This window comes from Strix uralensis, chromosome 20 (assembly GCF_047716275.1).
Source record: "Strix uralensis isolate ZFMK-TIS-50842 chromosome 20, bStrUra1, whole genome shotgun sequence".
Classification (NCBI taxonomy): domain Eukaryota; kingdom Metazoa; phylum Chordata; class Aves; order Strigiformes; family Strigidae; genus Strix; species Strix uralensis.
The window spans coordinates 9,084,469-9,101,032 of NC_133991.1; the positions used below are offsets into that span (position 1 = coordinate 9,084,469).

Consider the following 16,564-nt stretch of genomic DNA (forward strand, 5'->3'; position numbering starts at 1 on the left):
TCAATTTTCTTCTATCCAGACACCCCAGTCAGTGAACTCTGAGTTGAAAAAATAGCATTTTTTGTGTGATATTGGTGCCTAGTACCTAACTAAGAAAGAACAGTAAAGCATGTCATCTTATGAGGGTGTCTTTAAAAAGGGGAAGGGTACTGTAATGAATTATCTTGTCTGTGTGGTCTGTTCTGATGTGAATTTCCTATTTGTGTTAAGGAACAGTTAACATTTTAAAAGATGGTTGGATCTTACTTGAGTATATTGTGTTGTTAAATTGATCTCAGGATCCTAATTTTGGAATAACTGTTTTATTACAGGATTATACGCACGAATTCCACAAAACCAAAGCGAACTTTTTGGCAATACGAGAAAGGGAGAATCTGTTGGGATCAGTACGAAAAGATATCGAGTAAGTCATATTGTGTGTTACAGCCAAGGCATGGGACTATCTCGGAGGGAGAAGGTGGGAAACCCTCCTGTAGGAGAATACTTGGCTTAGCTTATTTGTCTGTGCTTTGAATAAAACGAAAGTTACTTGAATTCACAACTCTTATTATGGCTGTGATAAGATTCTGTTTTGTTCTTGGATTCTAGATCATATAAAAGTGGGTCTGGTGTGAATAACAGAAGAACAGAACTATTCCTGAAGGAACACGAACACCTTCGAAAGTAGGTGTTACTTGTTACTTATGTTGGAGGTGCCTAACTTTTCTGGGGGATGAAACATTCTTAATTTCAAGTATGCGTGAAAACTTTGTCCGTTTGTAGATGTGTATGTTCACAATGAATGCCTTGCACTATGTATTCTGTGACAGTGCTGCTACTTCTGCAGCTGGATAAACATTTATTGCTTATGCTGACTGAAGTGCATATAGCAGGTAGTAGTCATGGTAGTTTTCAGTGATTCTGACTTCAGGATCTTGTCTAAGTGATATTGTATGTTTTCTTCAGTGGGTTTTTGCAAGTCGCTTGTGACTCAGACTTCATGCTTAGCCCCTCTTAAGGAAGTAGATGCCTTTATAAGTATACTAACTGGGATAAAGGTTAAAAAACAAAACAAAGTCTGAATGATTTAGCTGTTTTTCCCTTTCTTTATTTGTCAGACAGTGAAGAACCTTTTTTTTCCTTTTGACTCAACTGAATATGTACAAAAGGTGATGGAAGAGACTAATTCCAAAATTACCTGTGCACTTAAACTGCAGTCAATTTGCAACTATTTATTGACCAAGATAACAAGCAAAATAGAAAGCACTTTTTTTTTATGTTTGTTGCAGAAAGGGCATTAGATTACGAGTAGCTGCTTTGTGTGTTCCCCATTCAGCAAAAGCAGCACAGTCGGAAGGAAGAGCACTAGAAGGTTCATGGTTTTTAGATAGTTAAGAAGTAGCACTGATCTTCATGCCTTTGGGTTCTTGACTGTAGCCATGCTAAACCCCAGTCTTACACAAGAGGGCAGGCTTTAATTTTTCAAAAAAATAAATAAAAAATTACCTGTGGCTTTCTCAAATGTGCTCTCTTAAAGATAACTTAAACTTCTAGCCAGAACTGCACAAAAAGCTTTTACAGGAAATGAAAGCCAAGTTTTTCAATTGTGGTTTACCACCATTTCATCCTCAATTTTCTTTAATATTTTTAAAACTTAGAAATTAATTCATTTAAAGCTTGAATTATGACTTCTGTTAGGTTGAATTTATTATTAAACATGCATGATCAGAAAATGTAAAGTTTCCAGGAAAAAACCCCAATCTTAATATTTTGGAGGTGAATGTTACCTGAAATGTTGTACTTTGAAGAGTCAGTGTCAGTTAATCTGAGTAAACGTGGTTCTTTGCCGATGTTGTATTTGGGGTTTTTTGTTTTGCTTGGGTTTCTTATTGGAGGGCTGGTAAATACTTTTATACATCTGGCATTTTGTTAAGACTACAAATAAAATATTTGTGGAGTTGTAAAATATATTTCTAAGAAACTGGCATTCCTCTGAGTGCACTATTTTGAAAAGTTTGAAACACTGAAGAGAAGAAAATTTAGACCATTTTGTAAACATTTTCTGGCAGATGTCTTCAGAATTTGAGCCTAGCATTCGTTGAGGCATTGATTGCTTTAACCTCTTTAAACGTGCTAAACTCTCCAGTATGTTTTTAGGATAAAAATGCATGAAAAATGGAATTAAATAAGGCAGTTTCAGAAGCAGTTAAACCATCTTCTAAGTGATTATTTGAATTTGTCAAGACTTGAAAAAAACCCCACGACACTGAAAACAAGAAGTATGAGTTGGGGATCTTTAGGAAACAGGTCCAAAACTAATCCTGGAACCCCACTGCAAGGTGGAGATGACTTTAAGGTGCATGAAGAAATCTGGTGTAGAAGCAGAAGACAACTTTGGTGAGAAACCAGAGCTCACAGGATGTTCAAAACTTTTGAATTGAGAATTGAATTGAAAGAGATACTGGCAGATGTATTAAAGAGTTTCAACATATTTGTCTTCAGAGAAAGCAGTTAATGAGCTATTAATGCCAAAAAGCTGTAAAAGCTAGCAAAAGGTCCCAAGAAATCACAAGGAGCTGGCAGATTACACCAAACATGCTCTTAGGATAAGCTGACAAGCTTTGTGTGAGTCTTGATGCTGCATTTTCAGCACAATAAATTAAGGTGCTAGACTAATTGATTTAACTACATAATTAATATATATACATTGTCACAAAGACACAGCAGTAAAAACTCAAATGTATTTTTAGTGAAGTTGTGAAACCTATAAAAAGAGCTTGAAAAATGGAGATGGGAACAGAAGCTTTGCAGTTGTGTTATAATATGCTGCAAAGTAATGAAATAATGTCACAGAAATTATATATTTGTATCAAATACTGGAGCGTTCACTTGGTCTTGACCCTGCGTAATTTATGATATTAAGTACTTTAACCTATTACATATTTATTCCATGATCTGGTAATGGAGACTGTATGAGCTATTACCCCACTGCAGAGTACCAGACTCATCTGTCAGCCTTTTTCTTTATGCACTACCATGTGAGACAGGATAAGCGGAAACTTGAGTTTACTCTTGGCGGTGTTTTCCGTGAATGCTCTTTAAAAAGCACGCTGGCAGCCCTAGGCGGTATTGTTTGTGGGGGTATCTCACTGGGGAGTAAGAGGAGGAGAGCCAGAAAGCTCTTCTCTGGGAGGGACTTTGGAGAGATGGACCTCTGCTTTTTTACCTAAATCTGCCTTTTTATCTTTCTGTCACATTTTGAACATCATGTCTTCTGAAAGAAGAATGAAGGAAAATGTCTGACTTAATTTTACTTATGTAGGTAATCATAAAAAGGAGGGGAAATAAAAAATCTGTGAGTACAAAATTTTGATGCATAAAAGGATCCAACGTGTCTTAAGCACCAAGGGAATTGCAACAGCTGAAGCTCTGTGCAAGCCCTTGCTGTGCCTGTAATACATAAACTGCTATCCATTAAGCCGTGAGGATCGTGCATCCATTTGGATTCTCTTTCCCTGGGTGGGGCCGGCTGCTGTGTCAGTGCTGCTGGCACAGGGGTGTTGAGCACTTTCATGTCAGGATGGTGGTGCTTGGGGCAGCCCCCAGGCTGGGGGCATGCTGGGCTCTGCGCTGCTCCAGCCCCGTTCTGGGAGGGTTAGAGAAAGCATGGCATGTTCTTCTCTCTTCGACTGAAAGCTTCGCTGCTGGTCCAATTAATTTTATAAATCGGCTGATTCTGAGTTTTACTGGGAAGGGAGATTTGTCTGGAAATTTTATTGACTGTGGATAGAAGGCATGAAGTTTTTAAGTCACCCAGTTTCCTACTTCTATACAGATAAGGATAGTTTTACCTACCTCTAGAGAGCAAAACAATAATACCTACATTTTTTAATAAAAATTTTAACACCTGTTAATTAAAGGAAGGCTGGAAGACAGGTCTTGTTTAATATTGATGCTCTGTTAATATTTCTACCTAATACCCCAGATCTTTTGGCATATCAGGTGCTTAAAGAAATGCCAAATCTAGCACGGTCATGTTTGCAGTTGGTTTTTGAATGCTTGTTTCCTTGGGCCTGTGCCATTCAGTAAAGGTGTTTGTCTCATCTTTTCTGTTCGTATACTTTTGGCTAGGGAGGTAAACAAGTCATTCTTTTTCTTGTAATACTGTTTTCCATCTAAAGAAAACAATTTTGATGAATAGATCTAGCTTAGCATTTTAAAAACTGCTCTGAAAAGTGCTGCCTCAGAGGAAAGAGTCCTGTCAACTTAGTGTTTGCCCTGAGAAATTCTGCAGTTATTGATGAGTTGTAGTCTAAGTCAGCCAAGAAGGGACTAATGCGTTTGATTAAATTTGCAATATTGTGTGTGTATGCAAATGAAAATTTCCCTTGTACTTGCATTGTATGTGAATGTTACCGTATCAGGTGAATTTGTGTAAAAGTTGATGAAGGCTTCCAAGGTTTAGATAGAAATTACAGATTTTATTACCTATGATGAATTCATTATAAAACTAGATGAAAACTAGACCACTTAGTGGTTGCTAGCATTTGCGGTAGTAGATCTGTTCTGTCACTGTAGGGCCACTGCATGACTGTTACTTTATTAATCAGCTCCAGTGCTCAGAAGTTAGACATTTGTCCTTTTCCAAAAGAAGTGGCTGGTGGACAGAAAACATCCCTGTGTGTATTAAAAGGTTTAGCACTGGGAACAGAGAGGGTAGGGGTGCCAGAGTAGGTGGGTGAGGAACTTTGAAGGAGAAAAAGAGGAGAGCAGATAAATCAGAGAGGGATGTGTTCTGCATGTGAAAGAGAAAAGAGGAATAAGAGAAGTGAGCGAAAGAAATAACGGGAATCTGCAGGAGTTGCGTAATGGTGCTATTAATAATACATACCTGATTTGTGGAGATGATTAGGATAAATTAATGTTTGTGCAGTGCTTCATATATGTGAAAGTAATCTGGAGTACTGAATATTTTTATTACTATTATTATTGCATTTCATTTTTCAGCAGAACTATTTCAAATTTCCTGTTGTTGTTTGGGCAGAAATGGCCACATTCAGTAGAGAATAATCACCGGGAAACTGCTTTCAAACTCTGTTCATAATACAGTCCAGATCTTAATAGAGGGAGTGACTTGTTGACCATTTTTCCTCTAAATATTGATGTTGCTTACAGATTTTCACTTCAATACTGATCTGCACAGAGAAGTTAGCTTCATGAGATGCAGAGACACCTTACAGGGTTTTTGATTACAGGTGTGTCGATCTTTTGGCAAAAAGCTACCAGTTTTCTGCCTTAATCTCATTGCCTTTTCTTTTGTTATCCCTGTTCTCTGCTCCGCATGCCCTGATTTCCTTTCATCATGCTGTTGCTGCTCAGGTTCCTGTGGATTTCAGTGCACCTTCAGTATTTGATTAAAACCAGGGAAGTGCTGTTGTCTCTCCTTCCATCCCCAGGGAGGGGGAAGCCTCCAGTCTCCAGGGGAGGACACACAGATGCTTGGGCAGTAACTGCTCTGGTGTTTCACCACTGCACCTCTTTCATCTTCTCTTGGAAGGAGAAAGACTACAGGAAAAACAGCTAATTCACCAATTCCTTTTTCCTTCCCAAGGTGGTTGGGGAAGCAGCAGGGAGGGAGGAGTGTGATGAGCCTCCTCCCTGGGTTCCTGCTGGTTGCCTCCTCTGCAGCCTCAGAAGTGCTGAGCTTCGCTTTAGTCAGGCCCAAGAAGGGTTTTGTTTTTTTTTTTAATTGCAAAACTTGCCTCTAAATTAAACTTTTTTTTTTTTGTGTTCATGTCAAAGCAGAATGTGGACTTCTTGTCGCTCCGTTCTCTTAATTTTAATACAGATTTTAACTGAAGCAGCACTTGATAATGAATAATTTTCTTTGCTTTATAGCAGTAATGAAAAAACAAAACAGATTTGCTGTGAAAGGACAATACATGCCATCCATGGCCTTGGTCTGGACACTTTGCCAAGAAGCACCGGCTACAATGTAATTTGGCAGCAGACTTGCTGTGCAGTAGCAATGAGAGGCTGCAGCGCTCAGTCTATTGAACTGGGAGATACAGTGCGAGGAATCTGGGTTAAAATGTTTCCCTGGCCATTAATTGCAATAGCTCTGGCACTGGTCTTGTCACTGTTTTTCCTAATACCATTCACGTGTTTTCTTCGTTTCTAGAATAAGGAAGTTTGAGAAACTATCGCATCAAAAGTGCATGTTAGTGCCTCAGTTAGCCAGTCAGGATGACAGTGGTCATTACCTTACTGACCGACTTACCACTGAATATCCGTAACACGGACTTTTTGGGCAGGGATATATGCTCTGTCTGAGCAGTGGCACAAATAAAGTGGTTTTCAAGGAAGGGATTTGAACGAAGGAGGATTTTTGGTATTGCAAAAGCATACTTAGATGCACAACAACTTGTACTGTAATCCTCTTTCAAAATATGATTCCATTTTCTCGTTGTGCTCTGTGTCCTATTGCTGCAGAGTTTTCTCTGTTGCAGTTATGCATCAGTGATTCCTTCCTTTAGCCTTATCTCGGCATGGGATTGAATGGGTTTTATTTGTAGGCATGCTGGCAGAATCTCTGTCTCTTGAAGATTCATGGCAGAATGACACAAGGCCACTTTGTAAGTGGCTGCATCAGCTTCCCCTGTAACAAGTTCCAGACTGAATACGAGACTTGGGCATATCTTATACTTAACTGCAACACCAGACTGAGAACAACTTACCCATTTTCTTATTTTAATAGTAAATACTGAACAATGAGGGAAACAGTTCATGTCTGCTGGAAAAAAGAAACTTCACTGCTTGTTATGTGACTGTAATTATATGACTGTATGAGCAAGTTATTGAAATAGTTTAATGAGAATTTGGGGAGGTTCAAAGCTTGCAGGCAATGAAGGAAGATGTTCTCCTGGGTATTGATATTATTTATAAATAACTTAATAAAAGAACATGAAAATCAGCCAAGCACTTCAGGATTTAAAAGAGGTTTTCCCTCTAAAAATAGCTTGAGCTTCATTAGAGTAAAATCAACTAGTGCTTTTCATCTTCCTGTGCTGTATTTAGGACTTAAAAAAACAAACCTACCCCAAAAGATTATATTCATCTCACAAGGTTTATTTTCATCCTTTCCTTATAGTTGGATTGCTTTAGAAAACACCGTAATCAATAATTTCCCTGAGATTGATGACTGTTGTGATATTTTGATGCCTCAATATGTCTAAAGTGAATGATTTGAAGAAAGGCGGGGGGTGGCACGCACCAAACAAAAAAACCCAACAAACCACCACACGCAGGCACAAAACCTAGTTTGGGCACTTCCTCTGTAACTTCCAGTACGAAATTGAATTATCCAGGTGACAAAGGATGCAGTCACACAGGTGTTGGCATTAAGAACCTCAAACTCTTTGTTTGCTTTTCATCTGTATAAAATGCGAAGGTTTATGCATGTACTTCCATGCACCCCCTGGGAAAGAGGCTACAGAAACTGTCTGAGGTCTTTATGAATATCTGCAGAAACTAAAGAACAAATTCCCACAACACAGTGTGAAACATTTCCTGAATATATCATGGGAAAAGGGTGGTTAGGACTAAAACTCGTCTCTGGTTCTCGGCTTTACCTTGGAAACAACGCTATGCCCTTGATTTGAGGAGAGGGAGGGAGGGATATAAAGCCACACTTCAAACTTCAGAGCTTTGCTTCTGAAGTTTCTTGCTCATTTCAGAAATAAACAAGTCAGTGATGCATGTTTTATTTGTTTTTAGCTTTCCTTTCAACACTGCTTCTTAACTAGGACAGCTTCCCCCCCACACTCCCAAGGTCTGTATTGAAATTAGGATTTTGACAAGTACTGAAATCCTTCTTACATGGGTTGGTTCTGAAAAGTAGGTGCATCTTTTGAACTGAATCAACAATGGTGGAGTTTTATAAAATTTATTTTGTGGAATCTGAAAATCATTATTCTAATGCTGCATGTCATTTTTTTTTGTCAGCGTGCTGTGTACTTCATTATTCTTTAAGGCCAGAAGCGATTGCTCATTATTTGCTATTGGAACCTCCAGTAAAAACAAGCTGTTGAATTTCATTTGATTTATATGGATATGTTAAATAGTGATTATTTCAATTTTTCTCAAATACAGACCATATCTCTGGAAAGCTATCACATAACTGTATAAATGTCATTCTTGAGTTTATTTAATTTGAACCTATGTAGTAATGCATTAGAATGAGGTTCTTGTCATTCTTGGCTGCTGAATGGTAGGCTATGCAGACACCTAAGTGTGTTACTTGACCAGTGGTTTGTTAAAAAGCATCAACCTCCATCTGCTGAGGGTACATACTTTCTATCAAATCCATGACGATAAGCAGAACTAGATCCAAATTCTCACTAAAGCATCCCTATTTTGGCCTGATAATACGGTTTTGCTTAGAGCCTTTCAAGGACCTTAGTTTTGTTGTCAAGTGAAAGATGCAGAGTGCTTTCCTCTCACTTGAGAGACTTGTTTATGTTAAGTATAGTCACACTTCTGGAAGAATGCATCTTGTTTAGTTTTAGATTAAAAGGCAAGCCTAAGAACACAGTGAAATTGGGTCAGAAGAAAAATGTTGAGCTCTTCACCCATTAATGAATTGCATCCTGTATTTGGATTGTAGATGGTTTAAATGTTGTGTGCACTTTGACTGTCAAACCATGGGTGTTCATTATATTGTATGGTTAACTGTGCAGTTTTAAGAATTGTGTTCTGAAACTTTACGGGCAGGTAGATAGTTGTAACATTAGGTGCTTTGGGCAAGTCCTGGATGAAAGCCATACAGCTTTCTACAACTGCCAAACAAGCCCTCAAAACCACAGCAGGTGAAAATGCAGTTAGGAAGCAAAATACATTTCTATCAATGTATATTTTAGGGTTTCGTACCAAATTAAAATTGGGTTGTCATCCTAGGGATAACTCTCACTTCATTTCTGTGTTAGCTTCACCGGAAATTAAAAAGATATTAATTACAGCGTTGTTTATATGATGGGGCTTTTCTGGAAGACATTCCCCCTTGTGTTCTCTTTTCTTGGTTGCTTAGGAGTGTGTGAGTAGTAGAACAATTTTTTTAGCTTTGTCTAGCTTTAGTCAAAAACCACTGAGCTAGAAAAGTGGCACAATCTTTTTTGTTACAGTACAGATTATAAACAGCTTGTGTTTCTTATAAGTTGGGCATCTATCTTGTCTGTGTGTGCCCAACAAATCAGTAATGACAGGTTATCTTGGAAGAGCTCATTTTTCATCAAATCTGTGTTGGATATCAAAGGCTCTGTTGCTTGGTTTTGAGGGTCCTTCCCTTCAGTTAAAGGTATAAGCCAAATGGTATGTTTTAAACCAGAGGTAATAATGAAAACAGCATTCCCACTGAATGCTGGTTCTGCATGCAGCATGTAAAATTTGAGGAAATGCCGATATAGTCCATTAGTAAGTTACTGGAATTGTTCTGACAGTTGTGGTTGCTGATAATGACTTACAGTAAGGCCTGCCCTTCTCAGTTCATTTAACTTTGTTCCTATGGGTAATATGGAGCAATTATATGGGAGGGTCAATCTATCCAGGAACTTTCACAACCATGCATAGAGAGCCCCTAGAAACCTCATTATGTGGCTGTTGGTGCCATCCTGGCATTGGGTTTATGCTTACTAATAGGCAACCAGCTGCTGCACTTCATTTAGACGATGGGAGCTGGTTTCATTTTAAGTTTTTAACTGCGTTCTTTGGGTAAACTGTATACTGCAGATTATTGAGAAGGCTCTTATTTCCTTATAGATTTGCTTTAAAGGAAGAAGTATTGCTGTTGCTCACCCTCTTGGGACTCTCAAACATCAGGCACTCTCCCCAGTAGTCTTTCTATGCGCCAAAGAGCTTTCTTGGCTAACTCCTCTTTTCGCAGAAACATTTCTTTCACTCTGTTGATAATTCCCAGACAAGTCCATGGAGTTCAATGGAGGTGCAGACTGTACCCTTTGGAAATCCAGGAGAAACAACCTGTTGGTGTTCTCAGACCTGTGAAGGTGGGTCCCCGTGTTCAGGGATTTCCCCACAAAGTGAAAGCACCCCTTGGTACTTGCTTGCATCCATTAAATTGTTCTTTAAACTGAGTTAGAACAACTAATCTTTCCATTGGTTATGGTGCATATGTAGACATGTTTACAGATGTTAGACAGCTGCAAAAAAGTACTTATGTTAGCTTATCTTAAGTCCAAATTGTTGGAATTGATAAGCTGTTGAGACATTTACTTGATGATGTAGCTAGCAGTCCAATTTTTAGGGAATTTTGTGTCAGAGAGTTGCAGGTTGGAGGGAGTAGGTTTCACCATTTGTTTTTTTTTTTTTTCTGGAAATCCTTTGGCAGATTCTTCCCTGTGGTGAAAAGCATGCCTTTTGCATGCTTTTTGTCCTTATATACAAGGCACATGTGAACCACTGGAAGGAAATTCAACACCAAATAATGTCGGTTAACTCCTGCCTAGAGCAATGGATTATGTTCCAGTGCCTTTCATTCTAGACTTAAGAAATTGCTTGCATTGATTAAAAGCAGTGTGATGTTGTGCTGTTGTGCTCTTTTTCTTTTCCAATTTTGCAACTACCTCATTCTTTTTTGAAGTGATTACTGAGTGTCAGACGCCCCAGTACAATGATCTGTAGAAATAAGCTTCCATGTTCAGAGGTTGTAGGTTTGATGTTGTTAATAACGTATTGTTCCTTTGGAGCAAATCTATACATTGACTTAATGCTCATGTTTGTGCTGGTTTTTATGTTTGATTGTTGTAGGCTCTTATTGCATTCTACTGCATCAGAAAGCGTGAAAACACTGCATCTCCTTAGCATCCAGATTTATGCCTTAATTAACATATAAAGGGAACCCACAAAAGATAGCAGTTTGTGTAGGTATTTGAACCTTTCTCTGCTTTCAGCGTGGTTTCTGTGGGCAAACTGCTCTTCCCTGAAAATGCCCATTTTGCTTCATGTCTTTGTTTTTGGCCAACTAGCTCTTCTCATGCTGGAAGTGTAAGATGTATGCTTTGTAGTCAAATATATTGCTTTTCCTCCCTGTGCTGTTGCATGCCATGCATTCATAGCAGGTGCTACTTCTGATCTTCCATAAAAACACAGGAGTGAATTTTGTGGTGTCTGCACAGTCCTCCAGTATAAATTTTTTCTCTTTGGGTGTTGTATACCCTAGATATGTTTGCCTTGCCATGCTCTTGTGTTGGGTCTCAGTCAGTGAGTAGGCTTCTACACCAATTTTTGTCTTCATTAGCAACTGTAGGAGACTGTCCAAACTAGCTAAGCAGCTCCACTGGAGTTTGCTCTTTCCTTGACACTAAATTGAATCAAGCTTGAGACAAGTCTTATAAAATCTGCAATATCTTGTTTATTATCACCGGGAAAAAACGTGTTCTGTGTTACATTCTTCTACTTAAGTTTTTAAAGAGCTTAACAATCTTCTGATCTATTTAGATGATAAAGTATGTTGATGGCAAGCAGAAAACATTAGTTGGAGCTGGGTTTTTTTGTGTGTGTGCACAGTGTTTCACTTCTGAGTTAGGAATGATTATTATGGTGGAAATAACTGACTGGATAAGTCTGATTTGCTTCATCATAATCTGTATATTTGTATGAGAATATCAAGTGTGTTTTGCAATATTTGCGCTTCTGGAACTCCACATTGCCTGGTGATCCAGGACTGTGAAAATAAAAAATATTTATTGCAGGCAGTTTGAAAGAGCTGAGACTAGTGATTGATCTTGCAGTTAGAGAAAGAACAAAGTAAAATTATTATTTCTGTAATTATTCTTTATGAAAGTAAGAAAATAGTTAAGTGCTGTATTAGTTTATTCTACAGTGTTTTTCCCTAAAACTTTTAAATTATTCTTTGTGATAATATTGCCCTTCATTTCATCTGAAGGGTCTAAAAAGTGCATTGTGTAATGAGTTGTGTGCAGATGAGTCTTATTGCTGTATCTTGTTTCTCTGGCAGGTGCTTGTATTGGGTATCTAGCTAGTAAGTCGGCAGCAAAATCTATGGATGTGGGAGAAGCCCAGTCCTCACCTAAGCAGTCATCTATATGACTGAATTTTAACTACTGGCATAGAGATTTGCTTTAAAAAAACCAAAGAACGTAAAATGCTTTCTTTAGTTGTAAAAGCTTGATGTGATGGGCAAGCTGCTTTTCTGTCCTAGAGGCATATTTCACTTAATTTTTCCTTTGGATTAATTTACCTGTCTGCATATTTAAATGACAAACTGCACAATCTTGTCTGAAGACAGCAGTTACACATAGGCCTGATTATTTCATATGCATGACTGCTACTGTTGGATTTGTGCCATTTATTACAGTAGGTGATTGCCTCAGCATCTTTCAGCATTTCTTTCATATAGTATTTTTAAATGGCTATGTCAAAGTCCCATCTGTCTCGACAGGTGAAAATGCATAGCTTATTGAAACAGATGGCAAATCAGATTAATGTTGCCCAGAACCATCATTTGCTTGCTTGAATGTTCATAAGGTAATGTCCACTGGATTAGTTGTCTTTGCTTGGAAAGCAGAACAAAGTTAAGAGTGGGGTTTTTTTTTTTTCTGAAGAGCCTCTTTTTGTAGTGTTTTGAATGTGTAAGCTAAGCAAAATTACCTCTTTCAATGTTATTTTTTATTCTGTCAGTTGAACATTATTCATAGTTGTGATACCAACTTCTATTTGTGTAAAACAGGTTATTAATAGTCAAGAGTTGTGCAAACTTGCCTTGGGTCTCTGGGCCCTGTTGTATGTTGTGTTCCTGATCTTCCTTAAATATGACTGATATTTTGTATGGTTATGAACTGTAAAATGATGAAACAACTGCTTGCGTCTGTTTGGGTATCGCTGTAAGTGAACGTTACAGTCTGTATTTGGCAAGAACTTTGAAAGACGTTAAGAGATGCTGTATGAGGGTATGTTGTTCCCTCTAGAAAAGCTTCTAGCATCTGCTTAAACTAAACTTTTGCAGGAGGTACAAAACTTAACAGAACTCTGGGAGATTATGATGCGCAGATTTTTACAGTATAATGTTCCTGCTCACACTGCCTTTACCAAAATTTCAGTGAACGTCACTGCCATTTTCTGCTGGAGGTTGTTCACCTGCTGGAGGTTTGCAAGTAGAGATGTTTTTGGAAATCCTCTCAGGGCTGTCAAAAGATGATGCTTCTTGGGGTGGGAAGCTCATACTGGAAGTTGTGTTTCATAAATGTGTATGGTTCCCAGCTATTTATTTAAGACTAGAAGAGTTCGTTCAGTTTACCCTTACCTATGCATCAGTCATTCTGAAGAAAATTCACATGCATCTCATCCTTTTAAATAGTTGGGATGGCCTCCATGTAAGTTGAGAAACATTGGTCTCGTGACATCAGATGCCTGTTAAATGCCTTGTTGGCATTTGCATCTAACGTCCGTGTTTGTTGGTATTGAGAACTGTTTTTCACTGGATTTATACATTTTTATTAAGTTCTGCCTGTCATCATTTTACAGATAGCTATGTTTCCAGGGTTTATTTTTATGTGTGTGTATACATACATAAATAAAAAATAATTGAATCTGAACCTTTTAAATACTTTTTGTCTTTATGTCTCTAATTAATTAATAAAACTGCCTAACTACAGCTTTCTCTGACATAAAAAAGCAGTTAGTGTCTCTGCAGCGAACTGGCAAGCCTAATTTTCGTGCTCTGAAAACCTTGGAGAACATCCTAGTTCACTTAAGGTCTTTGAATGTGTTCAACTTCCCTGTCGTCTTAAGATCATCATCATAAAAATGCTATAATTTCTTCAGTTAAATAGACAAAGAGCTGGTAATGCTGGTAATGATTTTTTTTTTTTCTTTAATAGGACTGTTCTAGCAATGTTTTGTTCCACGGAATTTTTATAAGTGTAACTTATTTCCAGCTTGGCTCCTAAAATCTTTTTATTGTTAATAAATTAAAAAAAAAATCAAACCTTTTTAAAAATGGTGCATTCTTGTTCACCATTCTTGCTTTTCAGACTGGTTTCTGATGTTTTTTCAGTTTATTCTTATTATGCACTGCCCACATAATACACCTATCTGTTAGAGACTATGTATGAAAGGCACACTCTCAGTTCAATTTTGTATCTTTGAGAATCAGTGATTACAGAAATTTTTAATGCATCGCTTTTCTGTTCTGCTTGCCTTGGGCACGTTATCAGATGCTGTGAGACTTGAGACTGCTTACATCAGTTTGTGTACATAACTATGGTGTTTTACTTTGCTGTGCCAGTGGTAATAAATACCACACAGTGAATGAAAATTGTTTTATTTGATTAAACCGATGTACTTGCAACTGATGTGGATCTTTGGATTGTGACTTTGTTTTGGGAGCAGAAAGGAGGGTTCCAGTTCCAGTGTTTTTAGTGTTTGCTGCCCCATTTGAGTCCCTCTCAACTTAAAATTGGGCAAAATATATTTAGTGCTCTGTGTGCTGTCTCCATATTTCAAGCCATGGACTAGACTGAAATAGCAACCTTCATGTTTTCACTCCTCTTCACAGACAAATAAGGACATTCTGTTAGCATCTCCCCCCCGAGCAGTTTACACACGTGCGTGCAGGCTGCACAACGTGCTCCTTCACCGTGCCTCCAGCTGGAGGTGTGGGGGGATCTCCAGAATTTCTGTGGGTAGAAGAAAAGTTCCAAATCGGGCAGCTCTGGCTGAGTCAGAGGCAGGACTGTGCTGCGCCGGAGGCCATTGGTACCTTCCTTCCTGAGGTGGCAAAACACTTGGAACAAGGAGGGTGGAAAATGAAGACAGTCACGGCCTTTCAGTGTTTTTTAATCCTTTTAGTTTGGCAGCAATAAATTTTGCTTTAGTACTGGAAGCAATATCCAGTACAACACAGAACTTCTTTCTGTCAGACTGATTTTCTTCTTAAACTGCGAACTCACGTTGGTTGTTTTTTTTTCAGTTCTAGGAGTTTGCGTAGATCTGTGGGGTAAACGGAGCAATTGTAGGGATGCATCGTTGTTTCTGCAATATGGGAAGCGAGGATGCAGTCACCTAGTCTATGTCAGTGTTACATTTGAGATATTGATTGCTGTAACGGGATATGTTTTTCTGGGATTTCTTAATTGACTGTAAAACAGTGATTTAAAACCTGTCTATAAGAAGTACAGAAAAAGAGAAATCGCTCAAGTCTTCTGAGGATCATGTTTGTCATCTTAATCTTGCACATCCATGTTTTTTAGTGAAATGTTCTCTCTGTGGTGCAGTATTTTAGGCTGTCCTTTTCCCAGCAATGCTACATAGAAACTCAATTAATATGTGGTAGCGAGGGGGAAGGGGCACGTGTTATCAAGGTCTTTCTCTTACAGATGGTGTGTATTCTGTTTCCCATAAGCATCGCTTAATTCTCATCCAACTGGTATTACTATAGAAAGAACTTGCCTCGTTAACCACTGCAAAACAGTGTTTGGTAAACTAGCTCTGAAGCAGTGTTTTGAGATGTTATTACCTGGAACCAAGAATCAGCTTTTATTGTTAATTACATTTTTTGAAGGGGTGGGCAGGACTGACCAGGATTAAAAAGCAATAAAACTAGGTACTTCCTTCTTTATTACTCCTTTCCGAACTGTCCTGGGCACCTGGTGGACATCAGGCTCAGTTAACACTAATTAGCCATGAATCATGGAGCCCATTCCCCTCTTTCTGTCTTCTCGGTGCCTCATGTGTTCTCCTGAGCATCTGCTCCTGCAGACAGGAAATGCTGCTCCAGAGGACACTATGTGCATTTTCTCCAGAGACTCTCATTAGATATACCAAATCTGTGTAGTAGCAAAAAGTGGCAACATCCTGAAATGAGACATTGGAAGGGCAAATTTGTTAAGGTTTGTAATATGGCGATCATTGATTTAATAATCTAAAATAATACTTAGTGCTTGTTACTTTTTTTAACTTCATTTTTTTTTCTTTTGGGTTTCAGCTCAGATCGACTGATAGAAGAAACAATAAGGTAGGAATGAATTTACTAATTTTCATTATTTTCTGTACAATCAGTGTTTACACTGAATTGTGTCTAAAGATATCAGTCACTTTATACAATAACTATTGTTTACAGCTCATAGGCAGTATTACAATGAACTGGTGGTGGGGTTTATTTTTTTTTCTATTTAATATTGACATAATGGTGTTGCTTAAATATTTTATTCATCCTAGTTTAGAAAACTTGTGTTTTTGTTCAAAGGTGAATAGCCCCTACAAAAACAAAGGGAATGATCGAGGAGAGTGAATCTCAGGTTGAGCTGTTGAAGGCTATTCTAGTAGTCATGTTGTTTCTTCTCACAGTAACACTCTTCTACAACATGATTTTCTGTAATCCTTCAGTGTATTCCGCACCCTAGTGTGCAGCTGATATAGGTAAGGGCTTTTACCACAAGGGCTTGAGAGGTTATTGCTGTTGTATAGTTATTTATCTTTTTGGGGTTTTTATGTGGTTTGAATACTTGAGTGGTACCTTCTCTAACTGATCTAGAAATTTTAGAACCATAGCATC

At 38.2% G+C, this 16,564-nt stretch overlaps 1 protein-coding gene across 5 annotated transcripts in view; it reads left to right on the forward strand.

The window, feature by feature from the left end:
* The window catches only part of GOSR1 (golgi SNAP receptor complex member 1), a 33,542-nt gene that overhangs the window by 2,909 nt on the left and 14,069 nt on the right, over positions 1 to 16,564 (forward strand). For 4 of the 5 annotated variants that reach the window (XR_012631710.1, XM_074890480.1, XM_074890477.1 and 1 more), the window contains exons 5-7: positions 312 to 403; positions 589 to 663; positions 15,995 to 16,024. Coding sequence is in view for 4 of the 5 variants with exons in the window: in XM_074890480.1 (XP_074746581.1) it covers positions 312 to 403; positions 589 to 663; positions 15,995 to 16,024 (197 nt within the window). In the remaining variant the exon portion in view is untranslated. The remainder of the gene's footprint in view (positions 1 to 311; positions 404 to 588; positions 664 to 15,994; positions 16,025 to 16,564) is intronic. The other variant, XM_074890479.1, reaches the window with a different exon arrangement.